At 42.8% G+C, this 21,235-nt stretch overlaps 3 protein-coding genes across 3 annotated transcripts; 2 read left to right on the top strand and 1 right to left on the bottom strand.

The window, feature by feature from the left end:
* Positions 1-236: 236 nt before the first annotated feature.
* Positions 237-3,128, bottom strand: LOC118100945 (translational activator of cytochrome c oxidase 1). Its single transcript, XM_035146496.2, has 6 exons — positions 3,049-3,128; positions 2,640-2,928; positions 2,447-2,553; positions 1,539-1,672; positions 942-1,104; positions 237-638 (listed from the first exon to the last, which is right to left on the bottom strand). Exons 2-6 carry the CDS (start codon positions 2,923-2,925, stop codon positions 429-431), a joined length of 900 nt encoding a protein of 299 aa, XP_035002387.2. The 5' UTR covers positions 2,926-2,928; positions 3,049-3,128; the 3' UTR covers positions 237-428.
* A 1,443-nt stretch (positions 3,129-4,571) lies between these two features.
* On the top strand, positions 4,572-12,038 carry pth3r (parathyroid hormone 3 receptor). Its single transcript, XM_035144847.2, has 13 exons — positions 4,572-4,663; positions 7,110-7,215; positions 8,127-8,237; positions 8,320-8,444; positions 8,746-8,840; positions 9,129-9,282; positions 9,405-9,558; positions 9,649-9,709; positions 9,791-9,857; positions 9,933-10,027; positions 10,204-10,345; positions 10,464-10,505; positions 10,608-12,038. Exons 1-13 carry the CDS (start codon positions 4,598-4,600, stop codon positions 11,046-11,048), a joined length of 1,659 nt encoding a protein of 552 aa, XP_035000738.1. The 5' UTR covers positions 4,572-4,597; the 3' UTR covers positions 11,049-12,038.
* Positions 12,039-13,607: 1,569 nt separating this feature from the next.
* On the top strand, positions 13,608-20,677 carry rundc3ab (RUN domain containing 3Ab). Its single transcript, XM_035144846.2, has 11 exons — positions 13,608-13,975; positions 16,331-16,446; positions 16,690-16,817; positions 17,568-17,653; positions 17,740-17,829; positions 17,920-18,000; positions 18,200-18,365; positions 18,647-18,804; positions 18,959-19,078; positions 19,247-19,341; positions 19,436-20,677. Exons 1-11 carry the CDS (start codon positions 13,896-13,898, stop codon positions 19,576-19,578), a joined length of 1,263 nt encoding a protein of 420 aa, XP_035000737.1. The 5' UTR covers positions 13,608-13,895; the 3' UTR covers positions 19,579-20,677.
* Positions 20,678-21,235: the final 558 nt, after the last annotated feature.

The following is a 21,235-nucleotide window of genomic DNA, read 5'->3' on the forward strand; positions in this document are numbered from 1 at the left end:
TTAATGTGGGATCTTATTGACTCTACAGTAATATGAGGGGGTAATGACCTGTGATGACATTGGCTCAAAATGTCCTTCAGCTCTGACCTTCAGTCGTCTGTATACTTTATCAACTTAACATAAATACACAGTTTTGCATGATTTGTCAATGAGGAAAAAGTAATTGTAGTCTTTAAACTTTTTAAATAGGAAATCAAACTTTTTTCTTGAAAGGCAAAAAACAAACCAGACACAAATTATGAATAAATGTATGTTTATTTCCTCTTTCATTTTTTCCATATAGATGATTTCAAAATGGGCAAAACTTATAATGACAGAACAAGCTTCAGTATCAGAACCAACAGATGTACAAGGTTATCAAAACCTTTCTTTGTGTAAATTAACATTCCACATTACTCCGTGTCCAGCCCGGTGTCCGGGGGTCGTTCTCAGCTGACAGCCTGGATATTGTCCCACACTCTAACTACGTCTGGATAGTCAGTCAGAGCCTCTACTAGTGATGAGGCAGCATCCAGCTGGTCCTGGTCCAGAGACGTCATGTTGCTGGGAAGAAACTCCATCCCAGAAGACGTGATCTGCATCCCCAGCTTCTCCAGCGAGGCTCGCACCTTACTCAGGTCCGTCGTGTCACAAATGAACTGGAGGGAGAGCAAATCAAACTATGAGTCAAACTGTAGCAGGATGCAGCTTTAGTCTGTAAAATGTAAGAAGCAACAGAAAACACTGAAAAACTCCCAATTAACATTCAGACAGTCGGATGTTCAGGACCGTGACAGGATCTCTATCTGGAGCTCTCTGAATCTTAACTGAATACCACTGGTCCGAGGACGTTCAGGCACATACGCTCATTTAAAATTTGAATTCCACAACCACAGCTGCTGCTATTTGCATCTTTGTCTCCTCGTGTGTCTGCACTGAGGAGACGTCTCTTCTTCTCTGACCTTCAGGAGAGGCAGCTCCTCCTCATCCTCCGTCTCCTGGACGTCTTCGGCTCCGGCCTCGATGGCCAGCTCCAGAGCTCTTTCCGCCGAGATGGTGTCGCCCGCCGCCCCCACCACCCCCCTCTTGGTGAAGTTGTGGCGGACCCCGTCGGACAGCATCCCACTGTGGACAAGCAGAGAATTACACCTTCAGTAACATCACATCAACCTTTATGATATGTCAATTCTGTATGTTGTATTTTTGCTTACTCTCTACTTTTCAATGTATTTGTAAGGTACAGTAACATGCAGGTGGTTGTGATTTATGTATTTATAAATAAATTTAATGAATCTGGAAGGAAATGAATAAACTGTAGTTACTAGTTATTACGCTTTGGAAGGAGACACAAGCTTGTACAGTGCTCAGCAATAATTATGTATTGCATGATACTAATGCATGATTTTATTTAATGATGTATCATCACTTTCACTTCTATGTTCCTGCATCTTGCAGGGACAATACACTACACAGTGCGATCCACAGCTATTTAGCAGCTGTTTACACAACACCCACTGAAACTAACTTCCAGTACCGGGACATATAGTACGATTCCTGACCCGTTCTTGTTGAGCAGCCGTTTAACTTCCTGGTGGCTGCGGGTGTTGTTGTCGGTGAGGACCTCGATGAGCAGCAGACATCCACCAGGCCCCCGAGCTTCAAACATTTGCTGGGACACTGGTTTGGATTTCTCCTGCAGAACCAGGAGAGAGGACATGAATGAGGCTTGTGCAGCATATTATTATTAATTTAGTCTTTTTAGAGGAATGGTGTTCATCTTTCCAGAGACTGAGAGAATGGAGCACTGGAGCCATTTGTATGACAGAAATTTACTTTGAAAGTTAATGACCTCTGCCAAGGAGGTTATGTTTTCACCCGTTAGTTGGTTGGTTTGTTTGTGAGCAAGATTACACAAAAACTACAGGACAGATTTTGTTCAGTTATTTATCTTTAAATCTGTATTTATATTTGGCTTTAATACTCAGTTACTTATGTCTTTCAATCAGCTCATACTACAGTGACATCTCTGTAGTAGTTCTGGTGGCTGGACTTTCATCTCAGTGCAGTGAACTTAATCTTGACTCATTTTGAACTTTTAATATTCTTATGCTCTTGTGTTTGACTGTTTTGTGTGTGTGTGTATCTATCTATCTATCTATCTATCTATCTATCTATCTATCGAAACTTGGTGGAGGGATGAAATATGGGTCAGGGAAGAACCCATTAAATGTTGGTGCAGATCAGGATCAGGAGATGGATCCACTAAGGTTGTGAGATGAGATGTTTTAAAGATTTCTAAGAGAATAATTCATAGATCTTGATGGGGAAAAACCCAGACGTGTTTATGGAACTGATATTTATGATTGTGTGAAATCTGGTGCAGCTTGATTGTATTAAAGGAGACTGTTGGGCCTTGGCAGAGGTAAACGTCACCATTCATTTCACCGTGCCAGTGTTGTCAACCTACCGCACTCTTGATGGCTGTGTCTATGGAGGCTTTGGGCATGTTCTTGGTCCGGCACTGCTCCAGTATGTGAGCCAAGTTTAAATTCATGACCGGGTTTGATCCACCTTCTGTGGGTGAAACCACAAGAAGTGACCGATTAGCTGCGGGTCCAGGGCAGGACTGTAAACATGGGACAGTCACTCTGCAGCCTCACCTTTCACTGCGATTTTAATCATCATGCCGAACTTCATGAACATCCTCCCCCTCGCCTCATCCTTGGGTCCCTTGATGTGCTTCACCTTGGACCACTTGTTGTGTCCCGCACACAGCGCGGAGCAGAGCTGCAGCGGCCGCACGGAGCAGCTGGACCACGGGGGAGACAACACACGAGGAGCCGGCGGCCGGAGGGTGTCCACCGGGGCAGAGCACCGGCAGGAGGCCGCCGCTAGTGACCGGGGGAGAGGGGTCCGGAGAGCCCGCAGCAGCGCCGCCCCCACCATGCCCTGTACACACACACACACACACACACAACACACACAGACACACAACACAGACACACACACACACGCCTGTTAATTCAAAAACACTGTGTAAGTGAATGGAAGAAGCGGAAGTGCACTTACAGTGTTTAGTGTGAAAAACACGCTGCTGCCTCTGTCCTTGTTGTGAACCCGGCACTTCCTGGTTCCTGTGACCTCACAGATTGGATTTTCAAAATAAAAGTTCAACTCCTCTCTGTTATAATCCTGTTATGACATCATCGTCATCATCATCATCATCGTCATCATCATCATCATCATCATCATCTACAAGGTAACAAAGTACTTACAGCTTTCTTTCTTTCTTCAAAAATAGTATAGTTTAATATAGTGTATTATTACGATTATTATTAATGTGTTTGCCTTGTTTACTTTTATTTTTCATCTCAAAATAATATTATTTTAAATATTATCAAGAAGTAATATCGTATATCTTGTCTTTAATCTTTGTTAAGTATTAAGCAAATATTACTAATTGAAAGAAAGACCAAGCTCGAGCAACAACTAAAGATTTAAGCTGGCAGATATTTTCAGACTCTTACTTTCGTGTAATATATTTCCGAGCACTTTTCTGGCTCCTCTTCAAGTTAATATTTTCTCTGGTGCTGGTTTTATTTTCTGTTTATAGTTGAGTCATTCGGATGAACAGATTCTCATGCTTCCCTCCTCATTCGGTGCATTCAACAAGTAAACGAACAAATCCTGAACCATGGGAACTTTAAATCCGTCCGAGGACCCCTGGGTGTTTCTGGTTGAGATTGGGGATCAACTGCAAATAATAGTACCAATGTTTAACAGCTGCTCTTAAAAATAAACTGCAACACAAGTCATCATACTGTTTCCCATTGTGGGAACTGGTGACATTTTTTTGTTGACTTAGTGGATTGGTCTTAAATTACATTATTAATTTTATTTTGTTCAGTAATGTTACGCATAGTAATGAGTTAAAATATGTGGTTTATTATCCAGAATAATCATCCACCTATTCATCATCCATTCATCCAACCACCCCCCTATTGTAATCTCAATAAATGGTTAAAGAGCTCAGTACCTTCAGGAAGTTTAGGATTATATATCAAGTCTGCGTCTATGTGTGATGATGGTACATCTGACACATTAATTCAAAAGCCAGGGACATGCTGCATGTATACGGACCTACACTGGAGAACACATTTGATTGTAGGATCAATAATGTCTGAGACAAACCGGTTTAGAGGAGATCAGACGGAGACAGATGACCACAGCAGAGGAGCACAAAGGGTTAAGAGAGGTGGAGGCTTCAGCCAATCAAGACCAACCCATCTCCAACAGACACCAGTCCAAAGAAGTGCAGGAGGAGGAGGAGGTTTCTGTCACGGCGCTCCTCTTCCTCAGACCACACACTTTCAGCCCCATGGTTATTCAAACCTGATCAGTCCACTGAGCCTCAAGGAGAGGACTGAAGAAAATGAGACATCTTTGAAACTGGAGGTCACCAGAGCTTAAAGCTTAAGAATGAGCTCTGATGAGGCACTGGGGCAGAAGAAGAGTCTTTAACTCTGGGAAGCAAGTTCCTTCAACGCAGCCTGAGGAGGAGAAAATGATCTGAGTGAGCGTGGAAAGTGAACTTCAGCTCTGTTGGAGAAAAGACATCATGTTGTGTGCACAGGGAATCGGTGCCCTCGCTCTTTTCCACTGTGTAATAACCGCGGCTGCTCTGGTGAGTGTACTCGACTTATCCTCAATATTTAGATTGAGTTTATGACCACTTCATTGATTGAATAGATTAAATAGGTATTATTTTCCCTTCGTAGATGCATTTGTTCTTTGTTTAAACAAAATTTTTGTCACTCTATTGGTAAAACAGTTGTTTTTTGCTTTGTTTTTACTTTTAGTCTCTCAAAATAAGCACAAATATTTGCAACACCTCATAGTTTTAATGTTTTTTTCATTTGTGGAAACATTTCAGCGCAGATTTGTGTTATGTTTAATAATCTTTAAATATTTGTGGGATGTCATGAGGATAAATGAACACAGCAGCAAGTAAATACCCCTTCTCTTATTAAAAATTATGTATTTTATGTTCTAAATGAAATCTTTTCACACCGTAGCATCATATCACACACTTTATTATGACAGCGCGTCAGAAGTAACACCCACATGCTGCTGCACTTTGGGTCACATATAAAAAATGTCATGTATCTGTGACTTTCTTTGAGCGTCTGAATTTTGAACATGGATTTATCTTGTGCTTCGGGAAACACTCACCACATTCACCAGCAATCGACGGTGTAACTTCTACTTGCTGTTTGTACTTCTTCAACAAATGAGATGACTTTACTTTTTTACAGCTAATATGTCTATAATTCAAACGCTCAAAGAGTCAAAGATACATGACATTTTCTATATTTGGCCTAAAGTGCAGCATTATCAGTGGGATATTTCTGTTTTTGCGGACCCCACTATTCATAGTTTATTTCCAAATGTAAAACAAAGTCAAATAAGATGTTAAACAGACTCAACATCCAGAGTCAATGCATTATCAGAAACAAGTGAAGTATCTGTTCCAGGTGATTGAAAAACCAATGCAATCATTAGGGCTTTGCAGAAACAAAATATACACACAAAGAGGAGAATGTATGAGGATTTGTTTTCATTCAGGACACGAGACGAAACCCCAAAACCTGATTTAACCCAAGATACATCCACAGCAACACACTGCAGCAGTGGTGAGAACAAATCACCTGTCGTCTGGTTTACCTCACAAACCTCCATCCGCTCTGGTCCCTTCGACCTTTCACCCACCCACCTACCCGCCACTCGCTTCAGCCGCCGTCACCTCCGAGCCTCTTCTCTTCATCTTCCCCCGGGTCGATCCCGAGTGTCGACGTCCGGCAGACTTACAACCTCCTGCTCAGTCAGCCTGAAAATCACTTTGCATGAAGCAGGGGCCTGAGAGGATAAATTCAATTACGACACAAAGGCGAGGGGGACGTCCAAAGACTAATTGTTTTGCTAACACTCCCTGTCCGTCAGCAGAAAAACTTGCAACAAAGAAAAGTAAATCACTTTGGAATTGACCTCCGGGTATTGAATTATGCTGCATGTCAAGTTGGAAACTGGAATATGTGATTTTTAAAACCCTGAATCCAGAAACACACACACACATATGAACTGTAATAATTGTCGTTCACTATACGACAAGTGGCCTGAGCGGCTCAACGTGTGTGTGTGGACTTTGGCTGAGAGTCTCTTCCCCAAACAAATCCCTGTAGGAGATGATAGGAGCTCAGACAATACCGAAAACACTTTACACCCATTCACAGTTTATTTTACTGGCCCGTGCAAAGAATGTTAGTTATCACATGTCCATTGATTGTTCCACTTGGATTCTAGTCTGTTTAACCAGAGCTGTTTAGCTGGTGAGAACGACGGCGGTGAGAGGAAGTGATATTCTCAGATACTTTATTGTGCCAATTCCACTATTTAAAAATACTCTAACACCAGACAAAGTTCAAATATTATTCACTTTTCTACCGATAGCACTTTGAGCGCTCTCTCTCTCTCTCTCTCTCTCTCTCTCTCTCTCTCTCTCTCTCTCTCTCTCTCTCTCTACCTCTCTTCTGGCGAAGCGTTCTCATGTGAGTCCTCTGGTTGACTCACTGCTAGTTTTGCTGCTCTGTTGTGAAATGTACCCCGGAGCACAAAGCCCCTTGTGTGGGCTACTTCTCACCGGCGTGGCCGAGGTCCCGAGGACAAGGCCCCCATGTGGCCGAAGGCAGAAGAAGGGTTTGACGGGGGATCATCACATACCGCACCCTCACACAACTATTTCACGACACCTGGAGGCAGCACATCGGATCCTCGGGAGCGTTTGTGGTTGATAGATCGGCCCCGGTTGGAAAAAGACTTCAGAGAGATTTTTATTCGGAAATGTGGGCAGCTTCAAAGATGAATAAAAGTGCTGAGTTTGTCGTGAGTCTTGGACAAATAACAAACCGCTTGATCAAACTGCTGAAGATGCATTATAGCAAAATGTCTGCTTGAGTAAATGAGGCCTTTCTAAAAGGATCGTGTCGCCAATGGCTTTATTTGTGTCTTGTCTATTTTGTAACTCCAGAAATTTGTCTCTCGAGGTTTGGTTCAGCTCTTTCTCTCTTTTACAGATCGACTCAGATGATGGCATCACGCGAGACGAGCAGATCTACGTTCTGATTGGTGCTCACGCCAGGTGTGAAAGGAGCATCCAGGCGCAGATGGCCCAGGTCAGAGGTAAATGTGCTGTTAGGGATCATTGCATTCGTCCGAAATCTTTCTGTAATATCAGATTTAAACCTTCACTCCATATTTAGAAGCTCTCCCTATTTAGCAGGAAAGGATTTACTAACCGTACTCAGAGAGGTCAGGGAGTGCATGTCCCAATACAGGACCTGCTGATTTATTTACATCAGATATAACACCCATCCAATATCCTGCTGCCCAGTATCACTGAGATCACAGAAGAGTTGAATGCAGGTGCAGACAATAGCAGGACATTTTAAACTGAGTCTGTGACGTGGAGGCTGATGACAGCGTTTCCACGGATTCAACGGTTGATGTGAAAAGAAATTAAATAGGATGGAGCCCGACAGTCCAACAGAAGAGAGGCACCGTAATGGTCCAGTGAGACAACAGCGTACTTTCAGATAAGCAGAACAGAAACTTAAATTTAATACTATATAATTTAATATAACTGTAATAAAATAGGATGAAGGATTGGGACGAATATAGTGATGTCACAATCATGCATCCTTCCTCCATTTGCAGATTAGGGACACATACACAATTAAATCCCACAATCGCTTCCCCCTCCATGTTACCCCTCCGTGGTTATTGTGCATATTTTTCTGAAAGATTTTGCAGATTAAACTTTAATCTAAATCTCTGTTCATTAGATATTGCTGTTTTTTCTTGGGTTTAAACAACAGCAATAAAGTTCTTAAACCTTGAACCATCACAGGGAAACATGAATTTAGCTGATTCCTTCTGCAGAGGCCGAGAGTACAAGTGACAACCAGCTCTAGACATTTGACTTCATCTACAACTATTGAGTTGTACAACTATTGAGTTGTAGATGTATAAATCTATCAATATGTTTGACAAACATACAGTGAATGTACATCTGCTTCGTTTTATTTGTGAAGAGGGCGACTGCATCCCAGAGTGGGACGGCATCATCTGCTGGCCGCGGAGCAGGGAGGGTCAGCTGGTCTCAGTGCTGTGTCCGGAGTACATCTACGACTTCAACCACGGAGGTAGGAGAGCTCCACGGTCCCCATGATGAACTGACATGTAAGGAGGACGATCACTGAAGTTTACAATGTCCCTGTGTCCCAGGACGAGCCTACCGCCAGTGTGATGCATCGGGAAACTGGGAGCAGGTGTCCAGCATCAACCGCACGTGGGCTAACTACACAGAGTGCACCACATACCTGAGCTCCAACCACAGGAGACAAGAAGAGGTGTGTGCATGTGTCCAGATGTGTATATAGACTGCATGTGATCTGGTTATTGGCTGAATGGGTGTTGGCAGACATTAGATGTTCCAATCTGCACAATTCTTTTCCACACCACTGTTTTCTCTGTGGAGGTGGAGAGACTGTACTTAAAAATAATCTGCCGCCCACAGGTTGTTGTTCTGACTGTAATAAAGAGTCTGAATCCTGTAAATTATATTGATGTTTGCACAGAAACTATACACAGCTGATCAGACCCTTATTTCTATGCCGTTGCGTCTCTCAGTGTTTTTTTGTCTTGTTTCAGAAGGTGTTTGAGAGACTCCACCTCATGTACACCGTCGGGTACTCGGTTTCTCTCGCATCGCTGATGGTGGCCGTCTCCATCCTCTGCTACTTCAAGTAAGAATCTTAAAATAATTAGAATCCATCGTTAGCTGCCTCTGTTTTCAAAAAGAATCTACAGCTTTGTCCACAAAAACGAGCGTTTGTTTATATTGAATTCAATCCAATTAAGAATTAAGATTTAATTTGGTTTGTTTCATGATAAAACATCAATCATTTCCCAATCTAACTTCTCTCTCTCTCTCTCTCACACACACACACACACACACACACACACACACACACACACACACACACACACACACACACACACACACACACACACACACACACACACACTTCCAGGCGCCTCCACTGCACACGCAATTACATCCACATCCACCTCTTCACCTCCTTCATATGTCGAGCAGTCAGCATTTTCGTGAAGGACGCGGTGCTCTACTCCATCTCTGATGACAGCAGGGCTGAGCCTGAGTTCACTGCACAGAAGCCAAATATGGTAAAACATATGCTTTTTTATATCCATGTCCATTTATCCATAGATTTTCTGACAGTATATATTAGTTTATTAGCATATTATGGTCTGTTTGACTCTGTTTATCTTCCGTCCTTTGTCTACAGGCCGGTTGTAAAGTCGCTGTCACTCTCTTCCTGTATTTCCTGGCGTCCAATCACTACTGGATCCTGGTGGAGGGGTTGTACCTACACAGCCTCATCTTCATGGCCTTCCTCTCCGACAAGAACTACCTGTGGGCCCTCACCATCATCGGCTGGGGTAAGCAGGTCGCTCCGTCGTCACATATGAAGCTAATGGTGAATCGTCACACTGCAGATTCATCTTTTCCCCCCCTCTGCACACATCCAGGTGTTCCAGCTGTGTTTGTGTCCATTTGGGTCAGTGCACGAGCTTCGCTGGCCGACACGCAGTGAGTCACGTGATGCATTCAGGTGTCTCGTGTTTACATCTGCGTCACAAACTCACAAACTCTTTGACCATCTGCTTTCAGATGTTGGGACAACAGTGCCGGAAACCTGAAGTGGATCTACCAAGTTCCCATTCTGGCAGCCATTGTTGTAAGGAAAACCGCTGAATGATTAAATACTGTTAAAGGATATTTGAGATTTAGTTTGTCATCTCTGTCCCCGCAGGTGAATTTCCTCTTATTTGTCAACATAATCCGAGTTCTGGCCTCTAAACTGTGGGAAACCAACACTGGTAAACTGGATCCTCGACAGCAGTACCGGTAATTACCTTCGCCAGGGAGGTTCTGTCTTCACCCCTATCCATTTGTCTGTTGGTTGGTTGATATGTTTGTTTGTAAGCAAGCCTGTATATCCAAAGGATGCAGACCCTGAATTGAGACACGGCTAAAAACTTTTCAAATGACAGAACATGATCATTTCTGCTCTTTATCGGCAGGAAGCTGCTCAAGTCCACATTAGTGCTCATGCCGTTGTTCGGAGTTCACTACATGGTGTTCATGGCTCTTCCCTACACTGACGTCAGTGGGCTGCTGTGGCAGGTGCAGATGCATTATGAGATGTTCTTCAACTCCTCCCAGGTCAGAATATTCATCCTCTTAGGTACAGAATGCAGTTATCTATACTCCAAATACTCCATCTTCTACACTGTGGTGGAGGTTCATCTTCTTTAACAACATCTCCATTTCCTCTTACCAGGGCTTCTTTGTTGCATTTATCTACTGTTTCTGCAACGGGGAGGTAATGTACTAAAGCTAATATTTAGTTGGAGTGAAAAACACTCAGATTTTCTTACTGTGGTAAAACGTAACCTTCTGTTTGTCTCCTTCCTCTTGTTCTCAGGTGCAGGCGGAGGTAAAGAAGGCGTGGCTGAGACGCAGCCTCGCTCAGGACCTCAAACAGAAAACGCGGATGACCAGCAGTGGCGGTGGAGGCAGCTGTTACTACGGCGGCATGATGTCACACACCACCACGCACAGTGTCAGCTTGTCTGCCGCCAATCCCAGAGCGCTTCCCTTCACAGGAGGTGCGGTGGGACCAGGTGGAGCTGCTGGTGGCGGGTCAGGGGTCAGGCCGCCACGCCACACCTCGCTGCAAACACAAACCACCCAACTTGGATTTGTTCCAGGTGACACCGAGACCTCGGGTGTCTTTGCCAGGCACGTCAGAACCAGCAAAGGGAACAATGACTCCAAAAGTCACACGGTACCCTCGATCCAATCATCTGGAGCTGAAGATCCAGAAAACTCTTTAACTCTGAAAGAGCTGGAGACGATCTTGTGATGTCTTCATATGAGTCAGATGAGCATAAAGGAAACGCTTGGACTCACGTATACCAATGGATTGCCTGGCTTCGTCTGAATTGAAAGGTCATCTGCAAAAAATCCTCCGTGCTGGTTTTCCTTCGCGAACACTTTAAGTGACTGCGTTTTTCAACATTTCACTGATTTCTCAGAAAAGTATTCATGGTTCCTCATAAACAATAATCTGGCATATTTAGGGAAGTGATATCTATGAGTGTGTGAAATTTGGTGCAGCTTGATTGAATATAAGGCGACTGTAATGCTTTTAAACGATGTGGAAAAAACAAATGAATCTAAATAATGTGTGGGAATGTGATGCTGGGTGAGTTAAAGGACAGACCTGACCGACCTGGATGTTTAGACAATGAGATCTTTTTATTTCTCTGCCTCGACTTTCCTGTGTTGGATTTTCCATGCGAGACTGGCTGACCCTAATTCAAACTGCACTTGTGTGTGTGTGTGTGTGACAATCCTCCCTTTTTCCAAATATTGACCTCTAGGTTCCCGCCACACATTTATGAGCTTTCTAAATATCTGTCAAGTAGCGGTGACCCCAACAAGCCAACTGTGCCAGATTGATTATTTTGAACGTCTAGACAGACCGGGACCCTTTGCACCTTTTGTTGTTGTCCAATGTTGTCGACTCAGCTCCATGCATCAGTCTGTCAGGACCCTCAGGGCTGATGCACCAACCTTTTGCCCCTCACCAGCCAAACTCCCCCCACCGTGTAACCTCTGCCCCAAACGCCTTCACAACACCGTACAGAATTTCACACACTCCCCTCGGGCCCTCGGCTCGGAGCAGGAGGCACCTGAGCTGTTTGTGACGGACAAACTTGCAGCAGAGGAATTCACAAGATGAGCAGACAGGAAAGTGGGCCTGTCAATATTTTAGGAGAGTTTAGGTATCCACATTACTGTTCTGTGTTTGTATGGTATGTACAGTGTAAGATAATAATTTAATATTTAATCGGAGTTTGAATAAAGTGAATTGAATGACTGAGCAGAATGGACTTGATTTCCATTCGACTTCTCAACTCTGTGTTTAAAAAAAGCTTTGTTTGTTGTTTCTTATTTTCTAATATCAGATATTTTAAATAATATAACATACACTCAATCTCCCTGAAAGTCACTAATTCAAACTGCAAAACATGCATGAAACCATTAGGGCAGCTGCAACTTATTTTGAGCTACTGCAGACTGACGCTGATAATAGATGATAATAGATGGAATAGATCACCAACATAAAGGAAAAGCCAAGAACAAGAAGTGCAAAGGGTTGAAAATGACATAGAGTAGAAAGATATATCAGCTACAGTCCGGCTGCTGAAATATACATGATCTGAGTGCAGGTTTAGAGTAAAGCACACAAAGTGGTGAAGTAAATCAATGTTGACTGACACTGACTGTGATCGTGGGACTTTCTGACTTTCTTGAGTTACTCGTGTTTCTGTGTCATATATTCAATCTGAGACTGAGAAACAATATTCTTTCAAGCGAGAACAGTGTAGAGCCGTGGACAAATGGTTATTGGTTAAATTATTTTCTGTTTAAATATATAATATGTAACAATTCTTCATTAAAATGTCGAAAAGCAACTACTACTATGTTGTATATGAAAAGAGCGTGGCCTCTCTTGACCTTCAGCGAACATGTAGTAACCTGTAAGGAATAAAAATGAGTGCACAGTTATTTTTCTTTATTTTAGGGGGAATTTAACATTCACAAAGCAAACCATCGTGATGCTGAAGAAGAGGTTAGTGGGATTCATCTGGTCATTTTCATTTCAGAGACAATGGTTGACAATTTCACAGGAAACATGAATATGAAGCACTGAAGCACTGACAGATATGCATGAGTGATTCCTCCTGCACAAGGACAAAAAGACCACGACCCCCAACCCCCCAAACACATGGTGGCCGACCAGCTGTCACCTCATTAGAGAGGAAAAGACCAGGGCGTCTCCACGAGCTTTTTAATGACACTTCAAAACTGATTGAGTTCAACTTCAATACACAACAACAACAACGTCTTCAGGCGGCGAGAGGAAGAGAAAGAAGAGAGGGAGGAGGAGGCTGATGGGAAATTACAGAAGGAGGAAATGATTTAATATGATGATGGTGCTGATGATATCATCCTTATTGTACTGAAAATACATTTACCCAGAAATGAAGGAAATTACAGGTACAAAACCTTCTTTCATGGACACATACACCTGAAATATTTTTTGTATACAACATATAATTATACAGCACATTACTGTAACTTATATTTGTATATACACTCAATAAATATAGATTAAAAAGGGTTGATGTGGACATTTGTGTATTTGTGTGTCTCATTGGCACAATAACTCAAGTCCTTGTACATCAGACACATATTAAAGCTGTGAAAGTTGCATGTCAGTAAAGCTGCTGAGATGATTTGTCATGATCACATTGCATGATGGGAGAGCATCCAGTGACGTCACGATGATGTAAGAGGAAAGAGGTGGAGAGAGGCTGGAAGAGAGAGAGGGAGGGAGGGAGAGAGAGAGAGAGAGAGAGAGAGAGAGAGAGAGAGACAGATGTAAGTGGCTCGTCTGTGTACTTTAGAGGAATAATAATAAAAAAGCAGAACAACACTGTGCGGACGTGTGATGCATGAAGCTGTGTCCGCCTGTCTGCAGCTCTGATGCCAGCACATCGCATCCTCCTCTCCGGCTTCCAGAAGCAGTGAGTGTGGGGGGGGGGCGCCAACAGGGAGGGGTCCTTCCATACCCTTCCTCTTCCTCCTCCTCCTCCTCCTCCTCCAACTCCTCCTGCCACCCGGCGGTGTGCGGGCAGCGATGGCCACGGGAGATGTGTCGAAGAAAGCGTCGGTGAGGAACGTGGCGGTGGAGAGAAAGAACCTCATCACCGTGTGCAGGTCAGTTCCCCGTCAGAGAGGAGGATGCTGCTGCTGCTGCTGCTGCTGCTGCTGAGCTTTGATTGGTCCAGATGTTTATTCTAAGTGGTCATGTGTGATGTGACTGGGATTAATAAGAAAAAAAACGTTGGATTTGGTGTTTAATTCTCACCACAGACAACATATATAAAGTCTATGTGACATATTCTGACATCCATGCCTATGTCCTCCCTATAATAAGTCATTAGAATGAGCCCATGAAGCCACTATGTGCACCAAGGACCTTATTTGACAGCTGCTGGGTTTTCTTTACGTAAAATATGACGTTACGCAGACAGTGTTGGAGTTTAGCGTTGTCATCCTTGTCAGGGGTTGATGTGTTTCCTACCAGCTGATGGCGTGGTTGCTATGACGACAACCTTCCTGGGGCAAGGACTGGCTGGCACCCCAGGGACTCAGTGCAGGGAGGCAAGTGTGAGGCTTGTCAGGTCATTGGCTCAAACTAGGCTATTTACTTTAGCCTACATGAGTATATATATACGCCTGTGAACTTCTCAGTGCACACGTAAAGATATTTGTCACTAAAGAGCAGCATGTGTTCATGTAGGGATCCAGCACACGTGCATTTATTCAGGCAGAGATGGAGGAGACCTTGAGAAAAGACAGCAGATGTTATTCTGTGGCTGAGGATGACCTCTGTTTCCAAATATAAACACCCACAGTCAGTTAGTAACAGTCCTACACATTATTGTCTAGTTTGGCGGAAATCAGTGTAGTAGTTTTTGTGTAATCCTGTTAACAAATAAACCAACAAACAGAAATAACTACCTAAAATTTCCCATCCACTAACATGGAGGAGGCAGGTTTTATGACTTATGCTGCTGCTGCCAGCCAGCCAGCAGGGGGCGATCAAGGTGATTTGGCTTCACTTTCAGGGAGCTGTCACGTCGTCCATCAGATGGTTTATTGTGAAAAAATAACCTCACCTGACTCGGCAGTGCTCGGCATTATCTTCCTTCAGCTCATTGTTTTGGTTTTATTTTGATCTCACTGCTCTCATGGCCTTGTTTTCCACTTCCTGTTTCCTCTGAATGTTCAGCCATGACTCAAGCCATTGATTTAAAAAAAATACTAATAATAACTCAAGTTTGTTCCATGAGTCTGTTTTAAACACAGTTTGAAGCCCAAGTCGTATGAGTGCAAGGTCCAGTCACAACGTATGTTCCGATCCGCTGTGTGTGTGTGTGTGTGTGTGTGTGTGTGTGTGTGTGTGTGTGTGTGTGTGTGTGTGTGTGTGTGTGTGTGTGTGTGTGTGTGTGTGTGTGTGTGTGTGTGTGTGTGTGTGTGTGTGTCACGTCTCAGTGCTGATACACTGAATACACAGGGGATTGTCTCTTGCTTTGAGGTCAGTCAGCCAATTATTGTCTTGTATCTGGCCTCAGTCGGAGCAGCTGAATGAGACATTGTGGCCTTTGGAACAATGGGCGTGACATCACTTGCCTCAGTGGCTTGTGTTAGGATAAGCATTGTCTTATTCACACACACACACACACACACCTCAAACTGACTGTGTGTACTGTGAAGTTCTCATATGTTTCACATGGAAATTGTCAAGAGCCAATTTTCTAAACATTTTCCAGAGTTATTGTCTGAAAAAGGCTATAAACAGACAATCTCTGACTAAAACATAACATCCTTGGCAGAGATAATGAATTGTCAGCATATCTGACATTATTCTTGTGCCGGCTTCAGGGTTGTGTCCGACTACTTGGAGTTATTTGCTCCATATGGCTCTTTTCAACTACACAGGATATCCAACAAATAACATTTGGCAGGTGTTCTTGCAGCAAACAGACTCGATGAATTATTCAGTCTCCAGGAAAATATTTAGGAGTGGTCATTTCAGGAGAAGGACGAGCTTTAGCCCGGAATAAACATAGAACCATCACAGAACATGGGGTTATGGTACGTGATGTATATATTACAGCATGAGGCCACTTCCTGTAAAGCTCATCTTCCTCACAGATGGATGACGTCTGGCTTGGCTGTAAAAATGGGAGTGAGCAGGAAATGGATGGCTCAGTGTGAGGGCTCACATTAGAGTTACACAAAGGAATGACATTGATAAATACAATTAAGATTCACACTCAATAGATTTAATTATTGTTTTTTAATTAAATTAGACTTTAATTTATTCACCAAATGAGTTTATATAACAAAAAGTGTGATTATAGTTTTAAATCTTGTGAAGAAAGAAAAGCAATAATCTTTCAATCTGTTCCCTGACTAATGAATTCCCATCATGACTTTATTACAGGGAACCACACTCTTTGTTTAAAGCCTCTGTTTCTCTCTCTCTCTCTCCACCACACACAGATTCTCAGTAAAGACGCTGTTGGAGAAATACACAGCCGAGCCCATCGATGATTCATCCGAGGAGTTCATCAATTTCGCCGCCATCCTCGAGCACATCCTCAGCCACCGATTCAAAGGTGCTTATCCCGTAATGAAGAATAATAGACTGACATATTAAGACAACTCGATATCAAAATCATTCTCAGAGAAAGTTTGTCAGTATCAAATCTGTTAAAGCAAGAGATGATTCTTGATTCTCGTTATTTCTTAGTGGAATCAAATAAAATGGTTAATTGAAAATAAATTGGAACAATATTGCTGTTATGTGTCTGTTTGCATCACATTTAAAATACTGTGCTCATGTTACATTTTCTCTTCAGGCTCTGGCAACTGGTTCGATGGACAGAGGAGTTACTGGGACTACGTCCGCCTGGCATGTGCCAAAGTCCCCCACAGCTGCATCAGCAGCATCGAGAGCATGGAAAACATCAGCACCTCACGAGCCAAGGCAAGTCCCACATAGCGACATAACGGTAGTGACGATAGTATAAATGGTGACATTAATAAAGAAAAGCAAAGAGAGGGAGGAAGGAGGAAGAGTTTCAACACATATAGTAAAGCAATGAAGCTCGAATCTCTTCATCATAAACTGTTCTAGCAAAATTAATCTCTCTCTCTCTTTTCTAGACTCTACTATCATGAGTTGTTTCAGTGTTACAGCAATTTAGTTTAATGTAGCAAATTTCATATTTTAATATTCGGTTCTGTACCTGCGTTCTGGCGACACCTAGTGGCTGGAGGCATTATGTTTTCAGGTTGTCCATTCTTCCGTCCCTTTCTTGTGAACACGATATCTCAATAGCGCCTTGATATATTTTTTTCAAATTTGTTACAGACATTAAGTTGGACTCAAGGAGGAACCCATTCAATTTTAGTGGTCAAAGGTCAAGGTGATTGTGACCTCTGATGTCAATGTGAACGCATCATTTTAACCACACTTTCAGAGAATCCTTTCAAATTTTGCACAGATATTTACTTATGGATTAAGATTAGATTAGGAAATCAAAGCTCATGTTGTCCTCACAAAACAAAAGTATTTGGCCTCTTAAATATGATATCTGAATTCTGCCTTCAGACAATTTCCTCACATTTAGACCAATTGTCCCTTGGACTCAATATATTAAAAATAAATTATTATTTCTAGATATTTCGGTTTGTTTGTGAAGATGTTTTTCTTGCACGTTGGTGACCTCTGCAGGGCCGAGCCTGGGTGAGAGTCGCCCTGATGGAGAAGAGACTGTCTGAATACATCGTTACTGCTCTGAGGGACAGCAGAACAACCAGGTAGGAGACACCTAACAACTACACAGCTGCATCACCCCATCGCTACTAGAACCATGTTCCCACCAGCTCGTACCTGTTTCTTTTAGGAGGTTATACGCAGAAGGAGCCATCATGTTGAGGGAGGAAGCCACAGTTCTTACGGGGATGCTCATAGGTCTCGGAGCCATAGACTTCAGGTGACCTTGAAGTTGACCTTTAAACATTTACATTTGATTGTGTTGTTTGTCTTTAATTGTTATTCCCTCTGTTTGATTTCTCTTCCACAGTTTCTGTCTGAAGGGGGAGGCCTTGGACGGAAAATCTGCGGCAGTGATCGATTACACACCGTACTTGAAATTCACACAAAGGTATTTTCATTGACACTGTAGATAAATAATCATCTAGTAGTGTAGATATTTAAAATAACAACACATTTTCAATTGCCAACAAATGTTTACACTCTATGTCACAATAACCACTCACAGGAATAACTCTCATAACAACCTCTACATACTAAGTCAACTAGATACTGGATGTTTTTGAAATAATTGTCCTCGTCTGTTGAAGCTACGACTACCAGAGTGATGATGACGATCAGCACAGTGTCGACAGCAGCACGAGCGATGACAGCGTCCCCGATCACCCCTACGTCCCCCTGGTCACTGACCAGGAGAGCTGGAGCACAAAGTGTCGCAAGATGGAGCAGAGGTTCAAGATTGTCAACGCTCAGAAGGTAGGCGGCCATCTTTTAATGTTTGAACTATAGAATCGATGTTTAAAGATGGACGACAGGGCTCCACTTCGTACTGGAATCTTGGATACAGATGTCGTCCATCTTTATATACAGTCTATGGTTTGAATATACTAATGAAAATATCCCTTAAAGGAACATTTCAATAATTTTAAAGTGATTAACAAGTTCTATCTTGTTTCATTTGTAAAACACAATCAAGTGTAAATGCATCAGCTGAGGGTGGATATTTCTTTTCACTCAGCGTGGATGTGTGTTGTCAGGGTTACCTGGAGGAGCTTGTGCGCCTGCGTGAGTCCCAGCTGAAGAACACGGAGTTGGAGAACAAGAGGCTGAAGACCCGGCTGGAGGAGATACAGAGCCAGAGCCATCTGGAGAAGAAGGAGCTGGAGGCCATCGTCCTGGAGCTTCAGGAGCAGCTGTGAGTGCAACGGACACTAAAGGTCCCAATCAGATTTTGGAGAGCTGATTAGTTACAGTAAAACGTTTGAGGCATGGCTGATCCAGAAGTCTGGATTTGATAAATTCTTTTTAATATCTTCAACATGGCTGAGCTCTTCCTTCATGATCCCCAGGACAAGCTTGATTCCATGTGATTCCAATCATCTGGCCAAAAACCTCTCGATACCCCTGATCAACCAGTGGCCGGTACTCCAGCCGTACAACAACCAAGAGAACGTCAAGCTGTTCCGCAGGTTTGACTCCTGGTGTAACTTATCTCACATGCAACACATGGAGATCAGTTGTTTAGGGTTATTGAGGATTTCTGCTCCTTCGTGACAATAACAATAAATAAATTCATACACTACACACTAAGACAAAGATGTTGCATCAAGTATTGTTCATTTCTGCTTCTCCTGCAGGAGGAGCTTCCCCAGCACGGAGCTGCTGTCAGTGGAGCTCAGCCTGGATTCAGACTCTCAGAGGATGGGGAAACAGAACGGAGATTGGTGCACAGGTAACATACAAAGTGATATAGTGACTGTGCCACACTGTGTTTTTGTGAGTTAACCTGTGAGTAACTGACTTTATGTCCGTCCCACCCCTTCCAGAAAAGGACTACACCCCCTCCATGATGGGCCTGTGTGGGTCCTTGGCCTCGATCCCGAGCTGCAAGTCTCTAACAAGCCTCAAGTCCACTGAGTGCCTGGTTAACATCAGCACAGAAAACAGTCCTGCGCTCTCTCCCAGCTAGGGGGCGCCAAAGAAACACTGCCAACCACTCAACAAACAGACAATTCAAAAAACAAAAAGAGGACTTTTGGTAGGCGGACAAACGCGTTGTCTTTTCGCGACCCTCGAGTGCGTCCAGTTACCTTTTACGCTCCGAGCTCAGCACTCTCTCTAGCTTCACCTTTCAAGCGTTTGAGGAAGAGTGGCCTCCCCCGTCTGGGACTGTCCCAACAAAGACGCAGGGATCAGCTGCTGTGCTGCCCGACGGCCTCCCTCACTTTCACTGTCTCTCATTGTCTTGACATGATTAAGCCTCCTGGAATGCAAACAACTGGTTCATGTTTGACCTCTCTTGAATCACCACACTTGATTTTGTGCAATGGCGGTAATGCATCTGTACCGGTCACGCTCATCCAAACTCACTGTAGGGGCTGTTCTGTATGTACCTGTCTGTTTGTCAGTGTCTTATCAGTCTGTCAGTGTGTCTGCTGCAAAATACAGACAGGTCTGTTGAGTTGTTTTAGGAAACAGAAAGAATGTTTTGCCATATTACAAGAGATAAAAAAAAAAAGGAGGTTGTTGATGTGCCGAACCAAACATGTGGCTACAGGTTGTATGAATTTGTATAAAAATTAACAGACGTAGCTTTATGATGTTAGGATGAATGCCAGTATAGACCTTATTCAATCATACAGTAGGTTAGATACAGGTTTTGGGGATGTGACACAAATGATCTGTGAGGTTACCAAGGTTTGCAGGGGCACTACAATTTGAACATAAAAAAAATAAAGATGTAATATCTATTGCATACAAATGCAAAATGCATTGTGACTATGCAGCGTGAATGTTTTCATTGTCTTTTTCTACAAACCTGGCTCGATAGAATAGTTTGAGAGAAATGGTGAATGTGTAACGTGCGTGTGTGTCATCAGGTTTTTGTTTTAATTTGTGTCTCCTTGTGATCGTTTCTTTTTTGTGTTGTAATTCATTTTATGTCACGGAGTACTTACCAATATACTTTAGCATCATGTAAATTGCAATCTCATGCGGTTTTGGTGAGAGTTGGGTTATGTTGTGTTATTTAAATCTGCAATAAAACTGCCTTTTTTTGAAACATTAAATACTGGCAGGAATTGGATGTGTATTCTTGTTAGCACTGATGCTACTGAGGCTTCACTGATGCTACTAACACCTCTTTTACACCAATAGTAGTGAGTCTATGTGGGAATTTTAAAACCGCTGAAAAGGAGCAATGCTCGAAATCACAAACGCCCCGAGAACTGAGGCGCTCTTTCACCTCTACATATATTATTTGTAGATGATATACAATGTAGAGCACAGGTCAACAACATATTTATAGACATGTAGGAAGCTGGTTAAGTATAAGATAATTATGAATCAATGACTTATGGAGAAGGGGTAAGTTTGTAATTCTCGCTCCTTTTCAAATATGTAGATTAAATCATTAGGTGTTTTTTTTCTTATCACTGTTTGTAAATAATACTTTTTTCTGTTTATTTATTATACAATTTCTCTTATTTTTCTTGACACAAGTTTAAAAAATGAATAAATTAACTGTAGGTCCAAGAGCACATGACCTTTGCCCCTGTGCCTCGGTCACTTTTTGTCCTCATGCCTCCTCTTTGTTGCTACACTTTGAGAAGAACGACGTTGTGTCT

Source organism: Hippoglossus stenolepis, chromosome 21, assembly GCF_022539355.2.
Source record: "Hippoglossus stenolepis isolate QCI-W04-F060 chromosome 21, HSTE1.2, whole genome shotgun sequence".
Taxonomy (NCBI): Eukaryota; Metazoa; Chordata; class Actinopteri; order Pleuronectiformes; family Pleuronectidae; genus Hippoglossus; species Hippoglossus stenolepis.

Bases quoted from the DNA above. Each gene is read 5' to 3' on its own strand.
- LOC118100945 (XM_035146496.2), bottom strand. From the start codon at position 2,925: ATGGTGGGGGCGGCGCTGCTGCGGGCTCTCCGGACCCCTCTCCCCCGG. The intron at 1,673-2,446 runs GTAGGTTGACAA...CTGGTTCTGCAG, and splicing joins ACACAGCCATCAAGAGTGCG to GAGAAATCCAAACCAGTGTC. The intron at 639-941 runs GTCAGAGAAGAA...CTCTCCCTCCAG, and splicing joins AGGAGCTGCCTCTCCTGAAG to TTCATTTGTGACACGACGGA.
- pth3r (XM_035144847.2), top strand. From the start codon at position 4,598: ATGTTGTGTGCACAGGGAATCGGTGCCCTCGCTCTTTTCCACTGTGTA. The intron at 9,559-9,648 runs GTAAGCAGGTCG...GCACACATCCAG, and splicing joins CCTCACCATCATCGGCTGGG to GTGTTCCAGCTGTGTTTGTG. The intron at 9,858-9,932 runs GTAAGGAAAACC...CTGTCCCCGCAG, and splicing joins CCATTCTGGCAGCCATTGTT to GTGAATTTCCTCTTATTTGT.
- rundc3ab (XM_035144846.2), top strand. From the start codon at position 13,896: ATGGCCACGGGAGATGTGTCGAAGAAAGCGTCGGTGAGGAACGTGGCG. The intron at 18,366-18,646 runs GTAGGCGGCCAT...GTGTGTTGTCAG, and splicing joins AGATTGTCAACGCTCAGAAG to GGTTACCTGGAGGAGCTTGT. The intron at 19,079-19,246 runs GTTTGACTCCTG...CTTCTCCTGCAG, and splicing joins AACGTCAAGCTGTTCCGCAG to GAGGAGCTTCCCCAGCACGG.